This window comes from Eriocheir sinensis, chromosome 15, assembly GCF_024679095.1.
Source record: "Eriocheir sinensis breed Jianghai 21 chromosome 15, ASM2467909v1, whole genome shotgun sequence".
Classification (NCBI taxonomy): domain Eukaryota; kingdom Metazoa; phylum Arthropoda; class Malacostraca; order Decapoda; family Varunidae; genus Eriocheir; species Eriocheir sinensis.
The window spans coordinates 20,989,281-21,010,450 of NC_066523.1; the positions used below are offsets into that span (position 1 = coordinate 20,989,281).

General features: G+C 44.9%; 2 protein-coding genes across 8 annotated transcripts in view; one reads left to right on the plus strand and one right to left on the minus strand.

Moving 5' to 3' along the window:
- Positions 1-13,005, plus strand: part of LOC126999036 (uncharacterized) — a 119,693-nt gene extending 106,688 nt beyond the window's left edge. For all 4 annotated transcript variants that reach the window (XM_050861388.1, XM_050861390.1, XM_050861389.1 and 1 more), the window contains 2 exons: positions 5,073-5,161; positions 12,795-13,005. In XM_050861388.1, the coding sequence (XP_050717345.1) occupies positions 5,073-5,161; positions 12,795-12,990 (285 nt within the window). In that variant the 3' untranslated portion in view covers positions 12,991-13,005. The remainder of the gene's footprint in view (positions 1-5,072; positions 5,162-12,794) is intronic.
- Positions 1-21,170, minus strand: part of LOC126999033 (RNA-binding protein Musashi homolog Rbp6-like) — a 116,749-nt gene that overhangs the window by 11,198 nt on the left and 84,381 nt on the right. The window contains exons 1-3 of one of the 4 annotated variants that reach the window (XM_050861379.1): positions 7,830-7,934; positions 4,536-4,655; positions 853-980 (exon numbers count right to left, since the gene is read on the minus strand). In XM_050861379.1, coding sequence (XP_050717336.1) covers positions 853-980; positions 4,536-4,620 — 213 coding nt within the window. In that variant the 5' untranslated portion in view covers positions 4,621-4,655; positions 7,830-7,934. Of the gene's footprint in view, positions 1-852; positions 981-4,535; positions 4,656-5,658; positions 5,792-6,430; positions 6,582-7,829; positions 7,935-21,170 lie in introns of those variants that run through there. The other 3 variants (XM_050861376.1, XM_050861378.1, XM_050861380.1) reach the window with 3 other exon arrangements.

Genomic DNA, 21,170 nt, shown 5'->3' on the forward strand with positions numbered 1-21,170 from the left:
CTGTCAAGGGATGCAAAGTTACTGCCAATCTGAATCCACAGTCAAAGCAACACCATAACTCGCACGTGTTACACTCTCCTACTCAGGTGTGCATCAGTAGGAGGTAACGTGGCACCAGGCGGCCCAAACACTAGCCCTCTTTATTTGCTCCTTGCTCAGAAAAACGAATTGGCACACTCAGTACATGATAACAGTAACTGTAGGGTCTCCTACTATGCTTATCTGAGCTTCCTCTTATCTGATAACCATAAGCCAAGGACTATGGTAGACCACCTTCTAATAGATAACATGTTTGCTGTGCTCTGTATATAAAACATATGTACATTACCTAACACTAGTTTATTATAGTTTTGCTTAATATTTCAAAGTTCAATTTCATTATTCAGTATTAAACGGAAATGCTTGTTTCATATAAGACCCTAAGCAGCAAATTATTTTCTTCATACACATTAAAAATTCATACTAGAATGTCTGGTACAAGACTCTGTGACATGGAAGACCGAATGATCATAACTTTGTAAGACTATTTTTAGGCAGCTATCCATGATTCCCAAAATGCTGTCATTGTGACAAGAATTATTACATCCAAGTTATAACTAATAAATATTATCAATGTTGCTATCAACAATTATGCATGGAAGAATATTATGACTAAAGGCTTGCACTGCACCTTCTTTGGATTTTTACATTAGAACCTGCCGGGCAATCAGTCTTGTCACTTTCCAGTTGTCAAACACTAATGATTGCTGCTGTGGCTCAAATATGAAAATGATGATGACAGTAAAGCAAAATATGTAAAAAAAGTGATGATAATGATGATAATCATATTGGTCAAGGGAAAGTGGTGCTCACCTGGGTCACAGGGTCCTTCATGATAAGCACATCCCGTACAGTGCCATACGAACCAAAGTATTCCCGCAACTTCTCTGGAGTGGTCTGCCATGACAGGCCGCCAACGAACATCTTGTTGGGGGCAGGGTCTGTGTGAGATCAAGACTGGCACAGTCAGTGGGGCAGGAAGCATCATCATGAAGACGGTCTTTCAATCATGTCTTTGGTAAATCTTGACTCTGCACTAATTTCAGCTGGGTTTTTATTTTGACTTTTTAAGTTATCAACTCATTTTGTACATGTGCATGCAAATATGCATATATGTATATGTAAATGATACTACAAGTGTGAAGTGTACTTTAATTTCTAGCCTCTTCCTGAATTAACATGTCACAGGTTAAGTTTTAAGTTATATTATTAAATCATCCACCAAAGCATCATTTGGATAAAGCTATAACAGCAAGGTCTTATGCTACACTATGTGCTAGGTCCCCAGCCTGCGCACCAGTGAAGGATGTGAACTCAGGCCGCAGGGACAATTGTGACGCACAGGTTACAATAACAGCTCCAAGTTTCCCAAGGAACCCATATGCTCAGGGTCTACTAATGGATGGTAATGTTCTAAATCTATGCCAAAATGCATTAACATCATGGGCTACATAGAGTAATTCTGCAAAAGCTTAAGTGTTGTTACAGTAATTCATAAAAACAAAAACACAATGCCATTAAAGTGTATTTTAATTAGTACTTTTGTTCTTCCACTCCAGTGGTTCTCCCAATTTAAAGGTGTATTGACACCCCCCCTTGAAAACTGTCTACAATAGCATAAATAGATTGGCCAGAGACTTGGGCATGAAGCCAAAATTATCTAAGTTTTTTTTACTTCATCTTTTCCACCCTCTTTATTCCTGATGTCACATGTGTCACATCTATCTCTAAAGCTGAATTCTTCCACAAACTTTCTCTGAAAACTCCACTCTGAACAATTCAGGAGATATTTCTCCTATTCATCCCCCCTCTGCCATCACTATGCCTGCTACCAAACTTTATAAGAATGATGTTTTTCATGTCCTCTCCGGCCTGACTCTTCAGAAGGCTTATGAACTTGAAGTGCCTCCTATTGTTATTAAAAACTGCTTCTGTGTTGGCACCCTGCCTGGTCAAACTCTTTCGTCTCTGGCTTTCATCGTCTACCTTCCCTTCTTGCTGAGAGTATGCCAACATGCAGCCGGTGCCTAAAAAGTGTAACCACTTTTAACTCTTCAAACTATTGTCTTATAGTTTTACGTTCTTGTCTTTCTATACCTTTTGAAACACTTCTAAACAGGAAATTTCTTGTGCATCAATCAACTTTCGCCTTCCTTCTTATCATGAGTACAGATTCTGCAAGGGGGGTTCTACTGGTGATCATCTTGCCTTCCTAACTGACTCCTCGTCATCCTCTCTTAGCCGTTTAACCCGTGGGCTTCGGCTATGGGAAAGCCGAGAAGTGGCCGAGAAACGGCAAAATTACACTGCATTTTGAGACTAAGAAAAGAGCATGAACGTACATCAGAATACTCCTCTCATAACCATAAAGCTGTTAAAAATATTTACTTTTGCTCAAACTCCATTCTTTTTGGGTGGTGTTTGTTACAAAATAAATAGTCTTGTGACGCGTGGCATCTAGCCGAGAGTTGCTTGTTGTCTACCTTAGAGAATTTGACAAGTAGTTATTGTGTGGATAGCTAATTCAGTCTGCCATGACCTTACAGCACCACCTATGACAAAAAAGCCCATCTCAAGATCACTCACCCACCACTATGACCTAGGGCATGTATGGTGGGTTGCTCTATGCCAACACCGCCTAAAATTAGCTCGAATTATGGGTTTTTGAGTGAGCCCTTTTTAGGGTCTATCGTACCACAGCCATGACTCGTGAAAGCCCAGAAAAGGGTCTGCCGATGTTCTCGGGTTAAATGAAACTTTGACTACTAAATTACCTTTTAACAGATTTGATCCCTCTCTCTATACTTTGATCTCAAGTTTTCTTTCATGCTAAACTATCTCTGCTGTGCCAGATGGTCACTGTTTTACCCCTAAACCTATCTAAAGTGGTGTTTTGCAGAGCCCTGTTCTATATGCCACTCTCTTTCTATTGTTCAGAAATGATCTTTCCAAAATAAACTTTTATCCACCCCTGCGCTGATGACACGACACTATTCATCCCTTTCACTGGCAAACTCTGGAACAGCCGTCCTTTGTCTGCATTTACTCCTGCCTACGACTTGAACTTATTCAAGAGGCAGTATCACGACACCTCTCCAACTGAAATTGATCCCTCTCTTTAGGTCACTCAAACTATCTTCTTTTCCCTGGAGTAGTGCTTAGTGGACTGTTTTGTTTTAGTTCGTTTGCTCTTTAGCTGCTTCAGTTACTGGGGAAAATATAAAGGGAATTTGGATATGAAAGCACAGAAAGGGATAGAATCTGTAGGAGGGTAGTTTAGAAATAAACAATATATATATATATATATATATATATATATATATATATATATATATATATATATATATATATATATATATATATATATATATATATATATATATATATATATATATATATATATATATATATATATATATATATATATATATATATATATATATATATATATATATATATATATATATATATATATATATATATATATATATATATATATATATATATATATATATATATATATATATATATATTGCAGATATTAATGAAAAGAAAACCGAAGCTCTCAAGACACCTCTTAGGGTCATCATCAGAATTTGGGTGTAATTTGGGGACCCTTCTGGTCTCTTCCCTGATGGGGACCATCATTATTGCCTACCTCTGCATAGCATGGAGGGCAATAATATTCTTGTTATTGCCTGTAGGTTGCCAAAAATCACATAAATAATATATACTTATTGAATTGTAAACTATGATGAATACTACAAATAGGCTGAAACTGAGATGGTAACATGTTGTGGAGAGGGTGCTCATTATTATAAAGAATCTTAAAAAAAACAAGGTCAAAGCACCAATTATTTGACAATGACAAAGTTGCATGTTACGGTTGTGTAGTAGAAAAAGTTAAAAGAATAATATAAAAGTCTGAGAGATGAAGCTGCCGACATCCAAAGTGGACCACGGTACTTGATCAGAATGAAGGGGAAAATTAAAAATAAACAAATAAAATAAAATAATATTATCATTAAAAATAGCCCTGTATCAGCCTAAGATATCCACCAAAGGACCTTCTTGTTTTTGTATGGTGACTGTATGTCAATCCATTTTATATATTTTGATAATTAACAAACAGGTAGACGGACAACTAGAAAATTAATGTTCTAGCAAGGTGGACATTAAAAGTTTCCACAATGTAATTTATGGACATGTCATGCCTATAATATGTAATGACTGATATTTTCTTTTGGTGAGACTCATAACATCAAGGGCTTAGAAGGGAATCTTGGGTGGCAACATGCATAGGTGAAGGTCTCCTTGCTGTGCTTCATGCCAGAAAATGAAATATCTAAAACTAAACAGTCAAATATAGTCAATAGCTAGTGAATCAACACCATTGGTTAAAGAAGAAATGAGTACTACACTAAGGAAAGAACAGAGTGAGGAGACTTTACAATTTCTAAGTCACTCCAATGATCAATGAAGGTTGAGTAACCCACCTGAGGGGGACGAGCGCCCTGATGACCCGCCCTGTGAAGCTCCTGAAGACCCGTTCATGTGGTCGCCTGTTGACACCCCTTCCATCTTGAGGTCACCTTTGACCAAACCAATATTACCAGCTGCAAGGAAGAAAGGGGACCATTACATACCTTATAAGTTCATGAATTGCAGAAAGTTAAGCTTAAGAAAAATATGAGAATCCTTTATAAGGGAGAGCTGTCTTACTAAATTAGCTCACTTTACATACCTAATTACATGTTATCAGCAGTGTGATAACCCTAACTTGAAATCTAGGAGGAAATGACATAACCTTAGTTAGCATTTTATAACAAATAAACAGAATCTTGTGTATGAAAGTTTGGGGGTTAACAGAGTATTTGTCCAACCCTGTATTCTTTCTCTGCTCTATCTTGTTTCGGGTATATAAATATAATGAAGCTTATGTTTTAATTTCGATGTAGTCATATTACAAAGTTTACATTAATAATGATACTCTTTCAGTGACCCATTACAATAAGGTTTTTTTTCTACCACAGATTATCCCTCTGGTGTCCATCCTGGGTGCTGCCATGGTGGGCCTCAGTGTGTGGAGTGGCTATGCACTTCTCACCAAGTCTGATGTTAAGTAAGTAGCAATGAAATTTTATCAATATTTTTTCCTCACTTTTGCCTCCAGTACCTTGTCCTCCATATGAATATGAATATTTTTGCACCAGTCAGACATACGCTTTCCCTGTTTGTGTGTACTCGAAATTTATGCCATTGCAACATATCCTGACATTTGGATGCTTCTCACACTAGAGATACTGAACCCTATTAATCCTAACGTTGCCATACTAACCACTCGTATTAGTTTCTTTATCTGATGCTTCTTTATGGCAATGATTATGAAACTGATACTATATCACACTACAACCACCTGCCCTGAACACGACCCTGACGAATCCGCAAAATTAAGCCATCTATTTTCTTCCCTTCTGTATGGAGTAATTTCGAAAACTCCTGATAGGACGTCGAAATAAATAGGGCCGGTCCCTCAACCACACAACGCCAGGCTGAGACAGACAACCCAGCTTATAACACTTTACTTTCACTGTACACTGAACACTTCCTGTCACTCACACGGGACGAGACAAGACGCTGTGGGGTCTAACAGTGGCAATGAAGGGCGACAAGGCTAACCTCCCGTTTTTAAGGCGGCGCGAAGCCATTCAAACCCGAGGCCATACGAGAGAGGGATGAGGGCGGAAACTTTTAGGGCTGCTTCACCCCTCTGCCCTGCCGCCTCCCCGCGCTGATTACCTTATGGGCTGCCTTCCCACCCTCTCCTGCTGACACTCACCCTTCTGCTTTCTGTGCCTCCCCCCTCTCCTGCTTACTGTGCCTCCCTCCTCTCCTGCTTTGTGCCTCCCCCCTCTCCTGCTTTGTGCCTCCCCCCTCTCCGGCTTTGTGCCTCCCCTCTCTCCGGCTTTCTGTGCCTCCCCCCTCGCCTGCTGACTCACCCTTCTGCTTTCTGTGCCTCCCCCCTCTCCTACTGACTCACCCTTCTGCTTTCTGTGCCTCCCCCCTCTCCTGCCGAGTCTCTCACCCTTCTGCTTTCAATGCCTCACCCTCTCCTGCTTTCTGTCTCCACCCCGTCCTGCTTACTCCACCTGACTGCTCTCCTGCTTACTGTGCCTGATCTCTCTCCTGCTTACTCTGCCTGACCTATCTCCTGCTTATCCTGCCTGACCTCTCTCCTGCTTACTCTGCCTGACCTCTCCTGCTTACTCTGCCTGACCTCTCTCCTGCTTAATCCTAGTGGGGTTAATATTGCATTATAAGGGAAATATTCTCCATAAATAATCCACGTGGCGGTAATATATTGCATTGTTCAGGGAAATACTCTACATACTTAAAGACAATGAGTGTTTGCGTGCACTCTTGTAGACGTTGATGCCCGTGTAGTGCTTGAGGGCGGGGGTGGGCGTGATGGTGAACAGTTTGGGGGTGGTGGGCTCAACGGTGGGGATAGGCTCAGACTCCGCCATGACCTCTGCCTTCGACTGCCGCTGCCAGACTGGAGCAACGTTACCACGGAAATACCACCCTATCGTATACTTAGCACACCGTATTCTTCGTTTTCTCTAAGTACGTGTAAAAAGAGCAATAGTTTATGTTTTTTTAAGTGGTTTGATTGTTTAGCGTTATAGTGGTGTGGGGCCTAAAAGTGTTGGATGCTAGTCAAGCAACGTTACCACTCTATCGTATACTTAGCACACCGTATTCTCCGTTTTCTCTAAGTACGTGTAAAAAGACCAATAGTTTATGGTTTTTGAGGTGAAGTTTGATTGCCTAGCGTTAGTGGTGTGGGTATGGTATAGTTTTTGGGCCTGAAAGTGTTGGATGCTAGAGTCAAGCAACGTTACCATCCTATCGTATACTTAGCACACCGTATTCTTTGTTTTCTCTAAGTACGTGTAAAAAGACCATTAGTTTATGGTTTTTGAAGTGAAGTTTGGTTGCCTAGCGTTAGTGGTGTGGGTGTGGTAGTTTTGGGGCCTGGAAGTTTTGGATACAGTGGTCAGAGGGCGAGAATCTGCTGCCGTGGTAACGCTGGGCTGAATTCAAAAGTACTCCCAACGATGCTCTTTCCGTTTATTTATTCTCTCTTTGACGTTATTATTGAAAAGGAAGGCTTGTATATAAACGTATGAAGCGTTGTTTCTTTCCCCTATGTGTTACGTAAAGAAGAAACAAGTTATCCACCTACATTATTTTACGATAATTTGTCTTTACCACGGTACGGTTTCCATTTCACTTGTTTTCTTTAACGTTATTATTTCAAAAGAAGGCTTGTAAATAAACGTACGAAGCGTTATTTCTTCTTTGAGTTACGTAAAGAAGAAACAAGTTACCTACCTACTTGTACGATAGTCTTTACCACGGTACCTAGCTTCCATGTCGTTTAATTTTAAGGTGCCAATCTGTTTTTTTTTTTTCTTTCAAGACTTTTAAATAGATAAACAAGTGTCTGTTTTCTTATTATATATCTCAGGATTGAATCAAATTATCTTGCTCGAGAGATTCACTTCGTTAAATCACCTCCGCTGCTGATAAGATTTTCCACACTTGAGATTTTTCAATGTAAATAAGTGTAGGATTATCACACTAACGATTTTTACCCGAGCCCAATCCTTCCTAGTCCAGCACGAATTGTTTGTAGCCCCGACAGGCTCGTTATCGTTAATTCCTACAATCGCAAGCCATGATCTCCGTGATTACCGAGATACACTTCCACTGTTTATACTCACTCCTGAATACAGAAATAAAAGCCTCGGTACACAGTCAGCGTGACCCAGCAGCCTCCACACTCGCTGCCATACTGAAGGAGCAGCATAAGTTCGACCTTCTTATCTCGCATTAGATTAGTTGGTGATTACGCTGATAATTGAGATATGGAACAGTCAAAGGGCCTCACAACTATCTTTGTTCCCACCTGCCGAGAGCGTGAGAGATAGCCGGGTCTCGGGATGCAGAGGAAGTGTAGCCTATCTGTCAGCTTAAGTTTATTATAATACAAATGTGACGAGGTATTGTGATTGCTTTTGAAGACTTGATGCATAATCGTATACTTTCTCTAAATATCTTGAACTCTGATTCCGTTGACCGTTACGTGGGTGCATGGTGTAGGTACTGCCGGGGGGAGGAAGGATAGGGAGTCGGCCAGCCCAGTCTCCGCCCGCCACCCAGCACTCAGGCACTCGGTGGGGGAAGATTGCAAGACGAAAGGAACCGAATGATACGCGTAACAGAGAGAGAGAGAGAGAGAGAGAGAGAGAGAGAGAGAGAGAGAGAGAGAGAGAGAGAGAGAGAACATAAGAACGTAAGGAGTCTGCAAGAGGCCAGAGAGAGAGAGAGAGAGAGAGAGAGAGAGAGAGAGAGAGAGAGAGAGAGAGAGAGAGAGAGAGAACATAAGAACGTAAGGAGTCTGCAAGAGGCCAGAGAGAGAGAGAGAGAGAGAGAGAGAGAGAGAGAGAGAGAGAGAGAGAGAGAGAGAGAGAGACCTAACCCGTGTCCCCAGCCAGGCGTGCCCCCAGCAGCCGTCCATACCAGTACACCGCGGGGGCTGCTAATTACCGGTGTCACGGGTGAATCAATAAATTGTGATCGCCGGCGGTCGGACAGGATCCCCGCACGGCCACACTTGTTAATATAATGCCATTGGATGTCGCGCCCAATTACCTCAAACAACAAAACATTTGCATTCAGCATAATAAAAAAAAGTTAATGCCGCAAAATACGGAATAAATTACTCCGGTATCACGAAATAAATACGTGATACTGAGGTAAAAAATATATATAAATTTTAAAAGTGGCGGTAGCGTAGAGGTTTATTAAAATTAGTTGGGCACATACCCCTCCTCCGCCTCCTCCTCCCTGCCGCTCCCCACCGTCCCCGCTCTCGTCCATCCCGTCCCTAGCCTCGGTGCGTCCCCTGAGGAAGCACGTATTGATCCACCATAATGAAGAGGCGGGGCGGCCACGCGGCGGGAGATGAGCCCTCAACTTGGCATAACAGCCCCCACCACGACGCCCCTCGACTTTACTCTTCCGTCTAGTCACAAACCGTTGCTCACCCAAAACGTCTCCACTCTAACTTCCCCCTCTGTCTGTTTTTTTTTAGTCTGTCTGTCTAACCTGCTCTAAAAAACCCAATTACATTATACGGCGCGCCTGCACTCTTTCATAATATAGTCACACAAACTTTCCCCAATATAAACATCTTGACTCTACCCGTTCTTTGTCGTTTGCTTGTCTATATCTGTCCGCCCGTGTGTCTGTCTTGCTCTTAACAACCTCTCAAGTAAATCGCCTAGCATAAAGTCTCATGACACTCCCTGCGTAATATTATCAAGGCATTATCAAAGCGCGGGAGTATACGTGTTATGGTTCAAGTGTTACCTCCACCACGGCCATGCTCCAATTAGTGACTATAAATTTCCTGAGGTTTTCCGTAACGCTCTAGAAGCCCGGCGTGTGTAGAGAGAGTCAGTGCTGTATATCACGCGTGGGGCGGTGGCGCTGTGGGCGGAGTGAGGTGTGTGTGTGTGTGTGTGGGGGGGGGGGGTACTGGTGATGGTGCTGAGCTTGAGTGGCGACTGAATGGATTAACTGTCTGAGTGATTGCTCGGTTGATTGCGAGTTAATTCACCTACTGGCTGCCTCGGACTTTGCTTGGTGACTGAACGGTACAGAATGACAGTATAAATCGCGGGGGTTGAGCATAAGTGTAGTGTTGAGCTTGTGTGGTGACTGATTGACCGACTGACTGAATGGCTGACTGACTGATTAGCTGTTTGGTTAATTGCTAGTTGGTTGACCTACTTGCTAACTAGAACAGGTGCCTGACTTCAAATGTATGGTTTATAATTAAAGCTCAACTTACTGATATGTGTATTCGGTTGGTGGGCTAAAAGATAGTTTCGGATACTGGTTACTTACTGACTTTCTGATTGAGAAGCGAACTCATTTGCCAACTGACTTGAATGATGGGTAACAATCTTGTTGTGGTGATTAAAACAAACCTTCGTCATATTTGTTTTGGAGCGACTGGCTAGTTAGATAAGACTTGAGTGGCTGCTGACATACTGTGCCTGTATAAATAATAAACACTAGTCGGCTTCTCAACTAACTGTCTACTGAGTGTTTCGAATCGATGTAAACGTGGGTAAATGACTATGTGACTGCCTGACTGACCAAGTGACTCGCCAAATGACTGATGGACTGCCCAAGACAAGAGACCAAGCGACTGTTCAAAGCTGGTGGACTGCTGAACCGGCCAGCTGCCTTATTGACTGCCTTAACAGCTGACTGACTAAATAAAAGATTAATTTCACAAACTGCATGCATAATGTTGCAAAAGCAGGTTAATTGATTTGGTGAGTGACCCTAACCGACTGGCTAGACCTTGTTGACTGGATACGCTTCCGATGATATGAATAATTGTTGGATGAGGGGAAGGTTAAACGGAGTGCGACTGACTGGCAATATCTTTCTGAATTGAATATACTGTCGGTGAACTGAATAACTAATAAACCAATCGACTAACTGCTTACATATGCGAGTGATTGAATGAGGAGTTGGCTACCGTATCGAGTGTGCAAAGAACTGATTGACTGGCATGGCGGACACAGACTGACAGGGTGACTGGGCCGCTGGGGTTGGTCGGCCTGCCGGCGAGGCTGTGGATGCGAACTTTATTTATAAAATGCTCAGCGCCACTTTTAGGATCACGCCGGAACGGGATTCAGTAGCGAGGATTCGATGCTGCAATTTTTCCTTGTATGTATTCTTCTTTTCCATTTTATTCTGATGCTCTCTCTCTCTCTCTCTCTCTCTCTCTCTCTCTCTCTCTCTCTCTCTCTCTCTCTCTCCCATTCCCGTTAACTACCTGGGCCGCCTTCCTCTAATCCCAAGTGCTAGTTATCCCAATCCCGTACAAGTGGTCGGCTTATCTCTGGCCGGTGTAACCATGCACACACACACACACACACACACACACACACGCACACTTATAAAACGCACTTCCTTCCTTGTGTATGCTGTCTAATGGTTTCCTCATTCCAACACACCCCTTTCTTCACTGCTTCTCCTCTTCCTTCGCCTTCCACCCTCGCTCCTCGCTATTCTTGGCTTCGAAGAGATAAATAAACCCGTAAACGGTGCTATAAATGTTTAGGAATTCATGAATAACCCTTGTAAACAAATCCGCCCCATGTCTACGTCTACCTTTTCATCATCTCCTTGTGCCTACACGCCTCTACTCCTTTTTTTCATCCCTTCATTCTTTTATCATTAACGTCATACAGGCCACACTTTTTTTTTTCTTGCCCATTCCAGTCTCCTTCCTACACCTGCATACTTCCGTTCCTCATTCCCTCGTGGTTTTCAATTTAGGTTTTATTTATATTCCTTATATTTGGCGTTTCCTCCTCTTCCATTTTTTCTTGATTTTCCTCCTTTCCTTTCTATCTACCTTATCTTTAGCTTCATTCTACTTTTTTATATTTTTTCTTCATTTACTCTCCTCCGTGGAATATAGTCAGTTGCTCGTTCCTCCTCGTTCTCTCCTCCTCTCACTCCCCTTCTCCTGCTTCTCTTCCCCTCTCGTTCTCATCCTCATCTCCCGATCTTCCCTACACCGAGAATCAAAAGCGTTTCTACTAATTAATAGCGCGGCTCATCTACATGTCGGCGCGTGGGTCGGCGAGGACTGAGTTTCTTTGCGTCGGCGCTCAACATAAAAAAAAGAACCTCCCACTCGGCTGTCAACGGGAGAGGGATCGGAACCCTCGTGATGGACAGGGCCACTCGAAGTCTGAATACCAAGGCTGGGCGCGCGTGCCTCTCACAGCGGCTCCCGGATTACCTCGGCCCTCCCTCCACTATGCAAATGACTTGATACCGTGAGAAACTTTGGAATTAAGAATGAAGCCGTGTGTGTCGTGGTGGTGGTGGTATACATGGGGGTGAGTAGATACGGAGGGTGGGTATGCATGTGTGTTGGAAAGTTTTGCAATGAATTATGTGTGTGTGTGTGTGTGTGTGTGTGTGTGTGTGTGTGTGTGTGTGTGTGTGTGTGTGGCGTCGCGTCCAGCCACCCAGGCGTTTCTGGGAAGCGGTGAGGCGAGGGTCTGTTGTGGGTCCTTACGTAATGCACCGCGGTAACCATGTGTCCTGTCCTCAACCCCCTGGACCCTACTCGATGGTGTTATTGTTGTTACTACTACTACTACGACTACTATTACTACTACTACTACTACTACTACTACTACTACTACTACTACTACTACAAATATATGATAATAAAGATAACTGTGGTCCCGTTTCCCGCGGTAAATAGAGTGGAGACATCCAAGTCATGAAGCAGGATGAACATTCACAATTATTAGAAAGTTCACACACACACACACACACACACACACACACACACACACACACACACACACACACACAATTCAGGTATCATTGCAGTAATTACCATTTTACTGTTTTGTCATGAATGTCATATGTAACTCGTAGAATGGTAAAAAGCGAACACAAGCGCGCGGTGATATATACTGTTGTCTTTCTTGTTGCTGATGCCCTTCCTCCTTCTCTCCTCCCCTCCTCCTAGACTGCTACTACTACTACTACTACTCTTACTCCTACTACCACTACTACTACTACTACTACTGATCATTATATTAACTGCATCCCTCTTCCCCCCTTCACAGGCTGCGTCGTAGTGAGCTCTCTCGCTGGGACACGATTCAAGTCGACCAACCCCAAAAGGTAAGTCAGTCAGTCCGCAGTCAGAGCCAGCTAATTAATCTTCACCTGTACTGCGGACCCTTGCCACCAGGTGTCTCCAACCATCCCCGCCCGAGCCCCTGCCACGAACACCCCAACAAGCCTCCCTCAGGGCCTTAAAACTCCCCAACTCAGGTAGAAAAAAAGTCCTCCTCGTGTGAATACTTTGGAGGGACGCTGAATCTCGGAGTTGTGTTCCCTAGGGCGGGTGTTTCGTCCTTTCCCTTGAGGAGGCTTCAAGTTAGGCTAAGTTGTTGCCTGCTATGTGCCTTGCTTAGAGCCTTCCCCACGTCCCCCACAACATGCCTACAGTCTATGTCCACCCCCCTACCCCCCAACCTTCATAGCACACCCCCCCCAACCCCCAAGCCCCCCTACCCCAAACCCTGAGGAGCCCAAAGCGGTTTAAATTGTTCATCGTAGTACAGTCTCAGGCGAAAGTTAGACCCCTGTTGTGTTCCTGGCGCCTCTTGGGGAAAGGGGGAAGCGGGGGAGGGCTGAAGTAAGAGGAGAGTAGAACAAGGGTGGAGGAGGGGGGAGGTAAGAAAGGGAGGGTAGAACAAGGGAGAGTGAGTCGGAGAACAAGGGAGGCTGTGCTATACTCTTCATAATTAGCAAGAGGTGAGATAGCAGCGAAGGCAAAGAAAGCAGGTGGAAGGATAAGGAACAAGGAGATGCATTAAGGACAAAAGGATAACAAAACGTGAGAGGATCGGAATAGAAAAAAGAGTAGAGATAAAGAAAGAAAGAAGTGTTCAGATCCCACAATGGCGGAGAAACAGCTGAGAAAACGGGGATCAGAATACAGTGAAGATAAGACAGGAGGAGAGAATAGAAATCAATGGACGAACAAGGAAATAGCTCGAAGGAAAGACGGAGGAAGAAAGGAAAGTGAAAATGAATGAGTGTTGGAGGGAACGAAGGGGAAGAACGAAAGAAGAAATTAGAGAAAGGAGGCACTGAGTGAATATATTAATAGCGAATAGTTTAATATTAAAGAGTAAGGTGGGAAGGAGCTTAGTATTGTGACGTGATTAAGTTCTAAGAAGGTAACGGAGAACACCTGAAGCCAACACACAGGTAGACGAGAGGGTTGCCAAGCGCTTTATTGTGTCTCCTTCGCTAACTTTAATAATCTGCCTGTCTGTCTGTCTTCTTCCTCTTCCTATTATTAATCTAAGAGACCAAACAGGTAGAGAGGTTTATCATTATGAAGAAGAGATTGTCAAATACTCTTACATAACACACACACACACACACACACACACACACACACACACACACCTTGTTTTCCCCCTAAATTATTACCATCACAGCAGTTTCGGCCTGTTTAATTTTTTTTTTTTTTTTTTTTTTTTTTGCATATCGGTAATTACGTGGAACCATACGATTGTTGTTAATGCTCGGCTAATTGTGTTATTGTGTCGCGTGTGGGGTGCTATTTTAATGTTGTTGTTGTTGTTGTTGTTGTTGTTATGTTGTGAAGTTGGCAGGAAATGTACGTTTTTTCATATAATTGCTCCTGTTGTCGTCGCTGTCGTCCTTGTTGGGGTCATTATGTTGTTATCAGTGGCGGCATTGTTGTGGGTGTGGGCCACTGACGGAGCCGGCGGAAGGGAGGGTGTGATGCAATGGTCACGTGGGCTTCTACCGTGCTGGGGGAAGGGTGCAGATGGGTGGTGGAGGGGAGTTGAGGGAGAGGGTGCAGAAAAGTAAGAGGATTAGGGAGGGGTGTTGAAAGGTGAATGGCTGAGGGAAATACAGCAAAAAGGTAAGATAATGAGGGAGAGTATAAAGCGGAGAGGGACTGATGGAAGAATGCAGGTTGAGGAGGGACTTAGGTAGGAGGTAAGGAAAGGTAAGGGAATGATGGTAAGATGACCAGAGAGGAGGAACTTAAGGAGAAGTACAAAAGGGTGAGGGATTGAGGGAGGAGGCGCAGAAAGGTGAGGGGTTGAGAAAGGGATGCAAAGAGAAGAGGGATTGAGGAAAGAGGGAGGTGCAGAAAGGTAGGAACCGAGGGAGGAGTTCAATGAGGGAAGGGAACTGAGAAAGGAGAGAAGAGAAAACAAGAGATAATTTAAAGACGAGTGAGAAGATTGCGAGGATGCTGAAAGACGATGGAGGAATAGAAACTTACGCGTGTGTATGTGTGTGTGTGTGTGTGTGTGTGTGTGTGTAGGAGCCAGCGAGGAGCAGGAGGGGGTAAAATGGAGAGGCATAAGGGCAGGAAATCAATGAAGGGGCGAGGGAGTTAAGGGAGAATCCAATGAACAATGACGCATCAGGCTGGCCAGTGAGGGGTCGTTGGGGGGGGAGGGGAGAAGGGAGAGAGGACCCCTTCCGTGCCTAAGTCCTCTGCATCACTCGTGCTTGGATGTGTTTTGCCTCTGCGACGCTTCTTTGAGCTACTAAACCCTCTCTGTCTGTGCTACTCGACTCCCTGCCTTTGTCCCCAGCGCGTGAAGGCCGTGCGTATACGTCCCCTGTGGCTGATCTTCGTGTCCCAGGGCCGTGCGTCAGTGAGTCAGTGCTGTGAGTCACTCCCGCGCTGGTCCTCCGCACGTATTAACTCACAGGAGGCAACTCTCTGCAACCCTTACCATCTATCACCCGTCTGGCGTTGGCTTCGAGGTGACAGTTTGGCTAGTTTTCTGCGTCAACATTATAATTATAGAAGGGACCTAACCTACTGTAACCTAACCTTCACCCGTCTGGCAATGGGTTCGAGGTGACAGTTTGGCTAGTTTTCTGCGTCAAACTTTATTATAATGTAAGGAACCTAATATAACCTACTGTAACCTAACCTTCACCCGTCTGGCAATGGGTTCGAGGTGACAGTTTGGCTAGTTTTCTGCGTCAAACTTTATTATAATGTAAGGAACCTAATATAACCTACTGTAACCTAACCTTCACCCGTCTGGCAATGGGTTCGAGGTGACAGTTTGGGTAATTTCCTGCGTCACACATAATAATAATCGAAGGAACCTAACCTAACCTACTGTAACCTAACCTTCACCAGTCTGGTAATGGATTCGAGGTGACAGTCTAGCTAATTTCCTGCGTCAAACATAATAATAATAATGGTGGAAGGAACCTAACCTAACCTAACCTAACCTAACGCTAACCCTCACCCGTCTGACACTGGCTTGTTCTCTCCGTCAAAAGTTTTCACAAAGTTGCATGTTTGGGGATTAAGGCAAAAAGTCGTATTCGAGGCTGGAGACACTAATACGAGACAGCTGGGGAGAAGAAAACATTGCAGAGAGTGACGCAAGGTGAAGAAACCAGAAGGGAAACAAAGAATGCGGAAGGGACAGCCTGGATAGTTTTCTGCGTCAAGCATTTTCAGAATTACGTGTTTGGTGAGTAAGACAAAATGTTCACGAGGCATACCGCAAGCTGGAGGGAAGTGACGATTGCAAAGAATGACGCAACGTGAAAAAAAAGGAAAGCAGTATGAATGGAGCGGCGACAGTCAGCTAGTTCTCTGCGTCAAACATGTTCAGAGTTGCGCGTGTGTGTGTATGGTGAAGATTGCAAAGAATGACGCAACGTGAAAACAAAATAATAAAAGAGAAAGCAAAGACTGAAGGGAGCGGCGACAGTCCAACTAGTTCTCTGCGTCAAACATGTTCAGAGTTGCGTGTATGTGTGTATATGGGAAAAAGATATGTTGAGGCTCGGGACACTACCAACACGAGGAGGCATGGCGCAAGCTGTGAAGATGTAAACACTGCGGAGAATGACGCAAGGTGAAGAGATTAAGGGGAAACAAAGAGAGAAGGAAGAGGTGACAGTCTGGTGCGTTTTCTGCGGCCAACATTTTGAGAGTTGCTTGTCTGTGTAAATGGCAAAAAGATGTATTAGAGGCTCGAGACAGCAAGCTGGAGAGAAGTTAAAATTACAGAGAGTGACGCAACATGAAGAAAATTAGAAGAAAAACAAACAGTAATGGGACAGATTAGGCGGTGAGCTGGCGAAAGGCTTGTCTCCCCGCCCACGACATCCTCACCAGTACACGTAAATGACATTAAAGAGAGAATAACGTGTTCGTCTAATACCCAAGTTGATTTATATGTACCTTGTGATTATGAGATTCACGTCCCAGGATCGCCACGAATTATTTTCTCGTCTGTTGGCTTTTTCAGCTTCCTCGTGTTTTCTTGAGGATTAAGCAAAACATGTGATCTCGAAACCGCTCGCTGTTCATGACCTTCCTCGAGAAGCCATAGTGGAGGGGGTCGGGTCACGTGGCGGCGGCGAGGAAGTAGTGGTGGAGGTGGTGGTGGTGGTGATGGCGCGGTGTCTGTCATTTCGATATCAAGTCTCAGAGTCAAGGGTTCGGTTCCGGTGTGTTGCCATGACTTATGCACCTCAGCACGCGCCTTCCCGTGTGTGTGTGTGTGTGTGTGTGTGTGTGTGTGCAGCTGTTTTTGTCGGGGCCAGCCATGTGTCACGGTGCAAAGCCTGATCGTGTGGCGTATCGTTTGACCGTGTTTGTTTTGACTAGTAATAACGTGTAGTATGTGCGTGCGTGCCAGTGTGTGTGTGTGTGTGTGTGTGTGTGTGTGTGTGTGTGTAAGCCAGATGGCCATTCATCCTCTAAAGATACGCAGTGTGAACATAACCCAAAGACGTCATGTTTTTTCGAAGGGAGTGACGACGCATCTCCTCTTTCATCCCCTCCTTGCGTGCTGTAGTAGTAGTAGTAGTAGTAGTAGTAGGGAGGAGGATGAGAAGGAGGAGGAGGCGAATATAAGGCTTCAATACACACCGATAATCTTGAGGAGGGAGGAAGAGGAGAATGGGGGAGAAGGAATAAGAAGCAAGAGTACAGTACCCAACACTAGACACTACGGGCCGTATTACTAAACATTTCGTTGCCCAAGTTCACATATTTGACAAGGCTTTCGTAGGAGTTTGGGGCATTTCCAGGATTAATTTTATGGCCCTGGTGGTAGTTTTATCCTTCTTCTGTACCGTGAACCTAAAGAAACACTCATTAGAACCTAATTGACCCCCTCTTTGACCTTTAGAAATAGCTGATATGAAAAGCGAAAATGTCTTACAATACCGACCACACAGCCTTGACGGACACAGAACTAAGGAGGTGGAGGAGGAGGAACAGAGGGCGGAGTAGACAAATGAAGACGCTCCTCCATAACCCCATCCACTCCATCACTGCCACCCATTTATCCTTTGCAGTGTCCTCCCTTGCCGCGCCTCCTTCCCTTCCCCCTCACTAAGCCCCTTGATTGCCAGGACACACAAGTAGCCCTCGGTAACGCTAGGGATTGCAAGGTACAGGATGGGACGCGTATAAGACCAGTAAGGGACATCACGCTACCAAATGAAAGCGTCACAGTGCTACAATACCTCCGAAAACAAACTATCCAATCACCTGCGAAATCCACCTGAGCACACACATACGCACACACACACCTGCAGCTCGACAAATAGACGCGATTACTTGCAGGTTAATTAATCCCTTCATTACGCGGGGCGCACCTGTCTGTCAGGGAGGATAATGAAACACCTGAAATTGATTTAGCGCCTTGCTGAGATGCTCCCGTGGGTGTGATCAAGCCCCGGCCCACCCATCAACGCGACATCTCATTCCATTCCATACGGGGAGGGCGGGATAGTTTGTTTTCGGAGGACGCTACTACTACTACTATTACTATTACTACTGCTGCTGCTCATCCTGGTGCTGTTACTTAATTATGCCAGGTAGTGAAGTGAGAGGAAATGGGGCTAACTAGTAGATGAGATTACGTGGAGGTAGTGAACGAAAGGGGGGAAGAGGGGGGCGACTTGTTGATGAGAGGGGGAATGTGGATGGAAGCAGTGGAAGAGAGAGGGGAGAGAAAGGGAGGTGGTAAAGGTGGATGAGGTGAATGAGAGGAGAGAGAAAGGGAGGTAGGGTGGATGAGAGAGGAGAAGAAGGAAGGTTATTATTATGGTGAATGAGAGAGGGGCGAGAAAGGGAAGTAGAAGAAATAGATGAGAGAATAAAAAGGAAGAGAGTAGATGTGGATGAGAAAAAAAAGGGAGGTGGCAGTCAGTGGTGGGTGTGGATGAGGGGGGAGAGACAGGGAGGGGATACTGGTGGATGAAGGGATATGGGTGAACCTGGTGGATGGGAGAAGAGGAAAGGAGCGAGGGTCTGTGTAGTTGTGGATGAGAGAAAAGAAAGGGAGATGGCAATGGTCGATGTGGATGAGAGGGGAGAGACAGGGAGGGGGTACTGATGGATGAAGGGATATGGGTGAACTTGGTAGATGGGAGAAGAGGAGAGGGGCGAGGGTCAGTGATGGATAGTAAGGCTCGGGGTGGATTAAGTGGACTAGCTGCCGTTGGAGATAAATGACATCACCTTCCGAAGTCCAATTCACCTGCGGATCCTTTCATGACGCGGGGATGAGATACGGGCAGCCCCAATCACTCCCGCCAACACACCATCACCACCACCACCACCCTAGCTATAAACAACATTGCCAGATTGTCGTACTCAGCCTCTTGTGTTTGCCGATTTCAGACGCCCAAAACTCTCCCCTCAACCCCAATAACTGGCTTCATATATAGCTATTGTTAAAATGGCTAATTATTGGTGTTTCTTGGCGATAGTTATGGGTCAGAAACCGGTAAATACGAGGCTCTGAGTACGATAATCTGGTAACCGTGGCTATAACTATTACTGCAACTGAACATTACGCAACACTACCCTAATCATTATAACTACCGCAACACAACGCTATACACCTCCCTAACTATTACTGCTTTTACTGCAATCTCGTCCATTAGTATTACTGTAACAACACTACACAATACCCTACCACAACCACCAGTCATTTTTTTTATTATTATTACAACCTAACCCAACACCACACTCACACCACCTTTACCAAGACCGACCATTACCCCATCCCCTAACACACGCATACTACACCAACTCTTCCACACCTCCGCATCACCACCACCATCATCACCACCTCTTCCAACTTCTTACACAACCATTCACTCCCTCCCTCACGCACGGCCGATTCCTTTTCCCTTGCAAGCGCTCCTCGTCCTCGTCCTCGCGCCTGTCAAGCCTATCGAGAACGAGATCGTGAACGAGGCTAGTGAAGGAAAGGAAAGGAAGAGGATGAGGAGGTGGCGACGGTGGTGGAGGAGGGGAAGAGTCGGGGGGTGGCGGTAGTGACGGGGACGCAGGTGGTGGCCTTGCCGGTGCAGGATATCGCGGTATTCCCAGGTCCTAGTCGCCCCCTGACCCTCGGGACAGAAATACGGCGGGACTTTGTGCAGAAAACTTTGTTCCAGACCCAGAGTTACGTCAGGAGGAGGAGGAGGAGAGGGGGGGGGGGTGAGTGGTGGAAGGAGGGCACGCAACGAGAGAGAGAGAGAGAGAGAGAGGGTGGGGGGGGGGGGTAGTTATGCCATGAGTAGAGATAAAAATGAAAAGGAAAGGGGCAGGAAGGAAGGGGCGTCTATGAGAAGGGCAGGAGCAGAAACGTGAGAAGAGGAAGTGTTGTAGAGGATGAAAGGGAAGCGGAAAGAGAAGGAAGAAAGGGACGCCGGTAGGATGTAGAGGGAGGGAGGAAGGAAGGTAAGGAGAGAAGGGCAAAGGAACCACACCTTTTAATAATAGTGAATGACCAGGAATGTGAAATGAAAAATCAGATGGAGTTGAAAGACAAGGAAAAGGAGACGATGAAAAAAGAAAAAAAGAAGTAGGTTAGGACGGTATATATAGACGGAAACTGGGAGAGAGAGAAAGAAGAGAAGGGGATGGAGAGAAGAGGTGTGGGAGGTGAAGAGGGAGGGATGTGAGGGTAAAAATAGTCAGAAGGATGTTGATGTTGATGTCTGAGATGAAAGAAAGCGGGAGGGGAAACAAAGGGAGGGGAGAGAAATAGACCAGCGGGTGGGGTGAAGGGTGGGAGTAACTGAGAGGTCAAAGCAACGGAGGGGAGAAGGAGAGAGGAAGGGGAGAAGGGAGGGAAGGTAAGTGAAGTCAAGGTGAACAGACAGGGAGACAAAAGTGAAGTGACAGAGACGAGAGAAAGGGAAGAAAGAACACAGAGATAGGACACGGGGAGAAAGACAAAGAGAATAGGGAGAGAGATAGAAAGGGAACCGAGAGAAGGAGAAGTGAACAGACAGACAGACAGGGTGGAAAAAGTGCAGTAACAGAGACGAGAGAAAGGGAGGAAAGAACGAAGAGATAGGACATGGAAAGAAAGACAAAGAGAATAGGGAGATAGAAAGGGAACGGAGGAAATGGATTAAAGCAA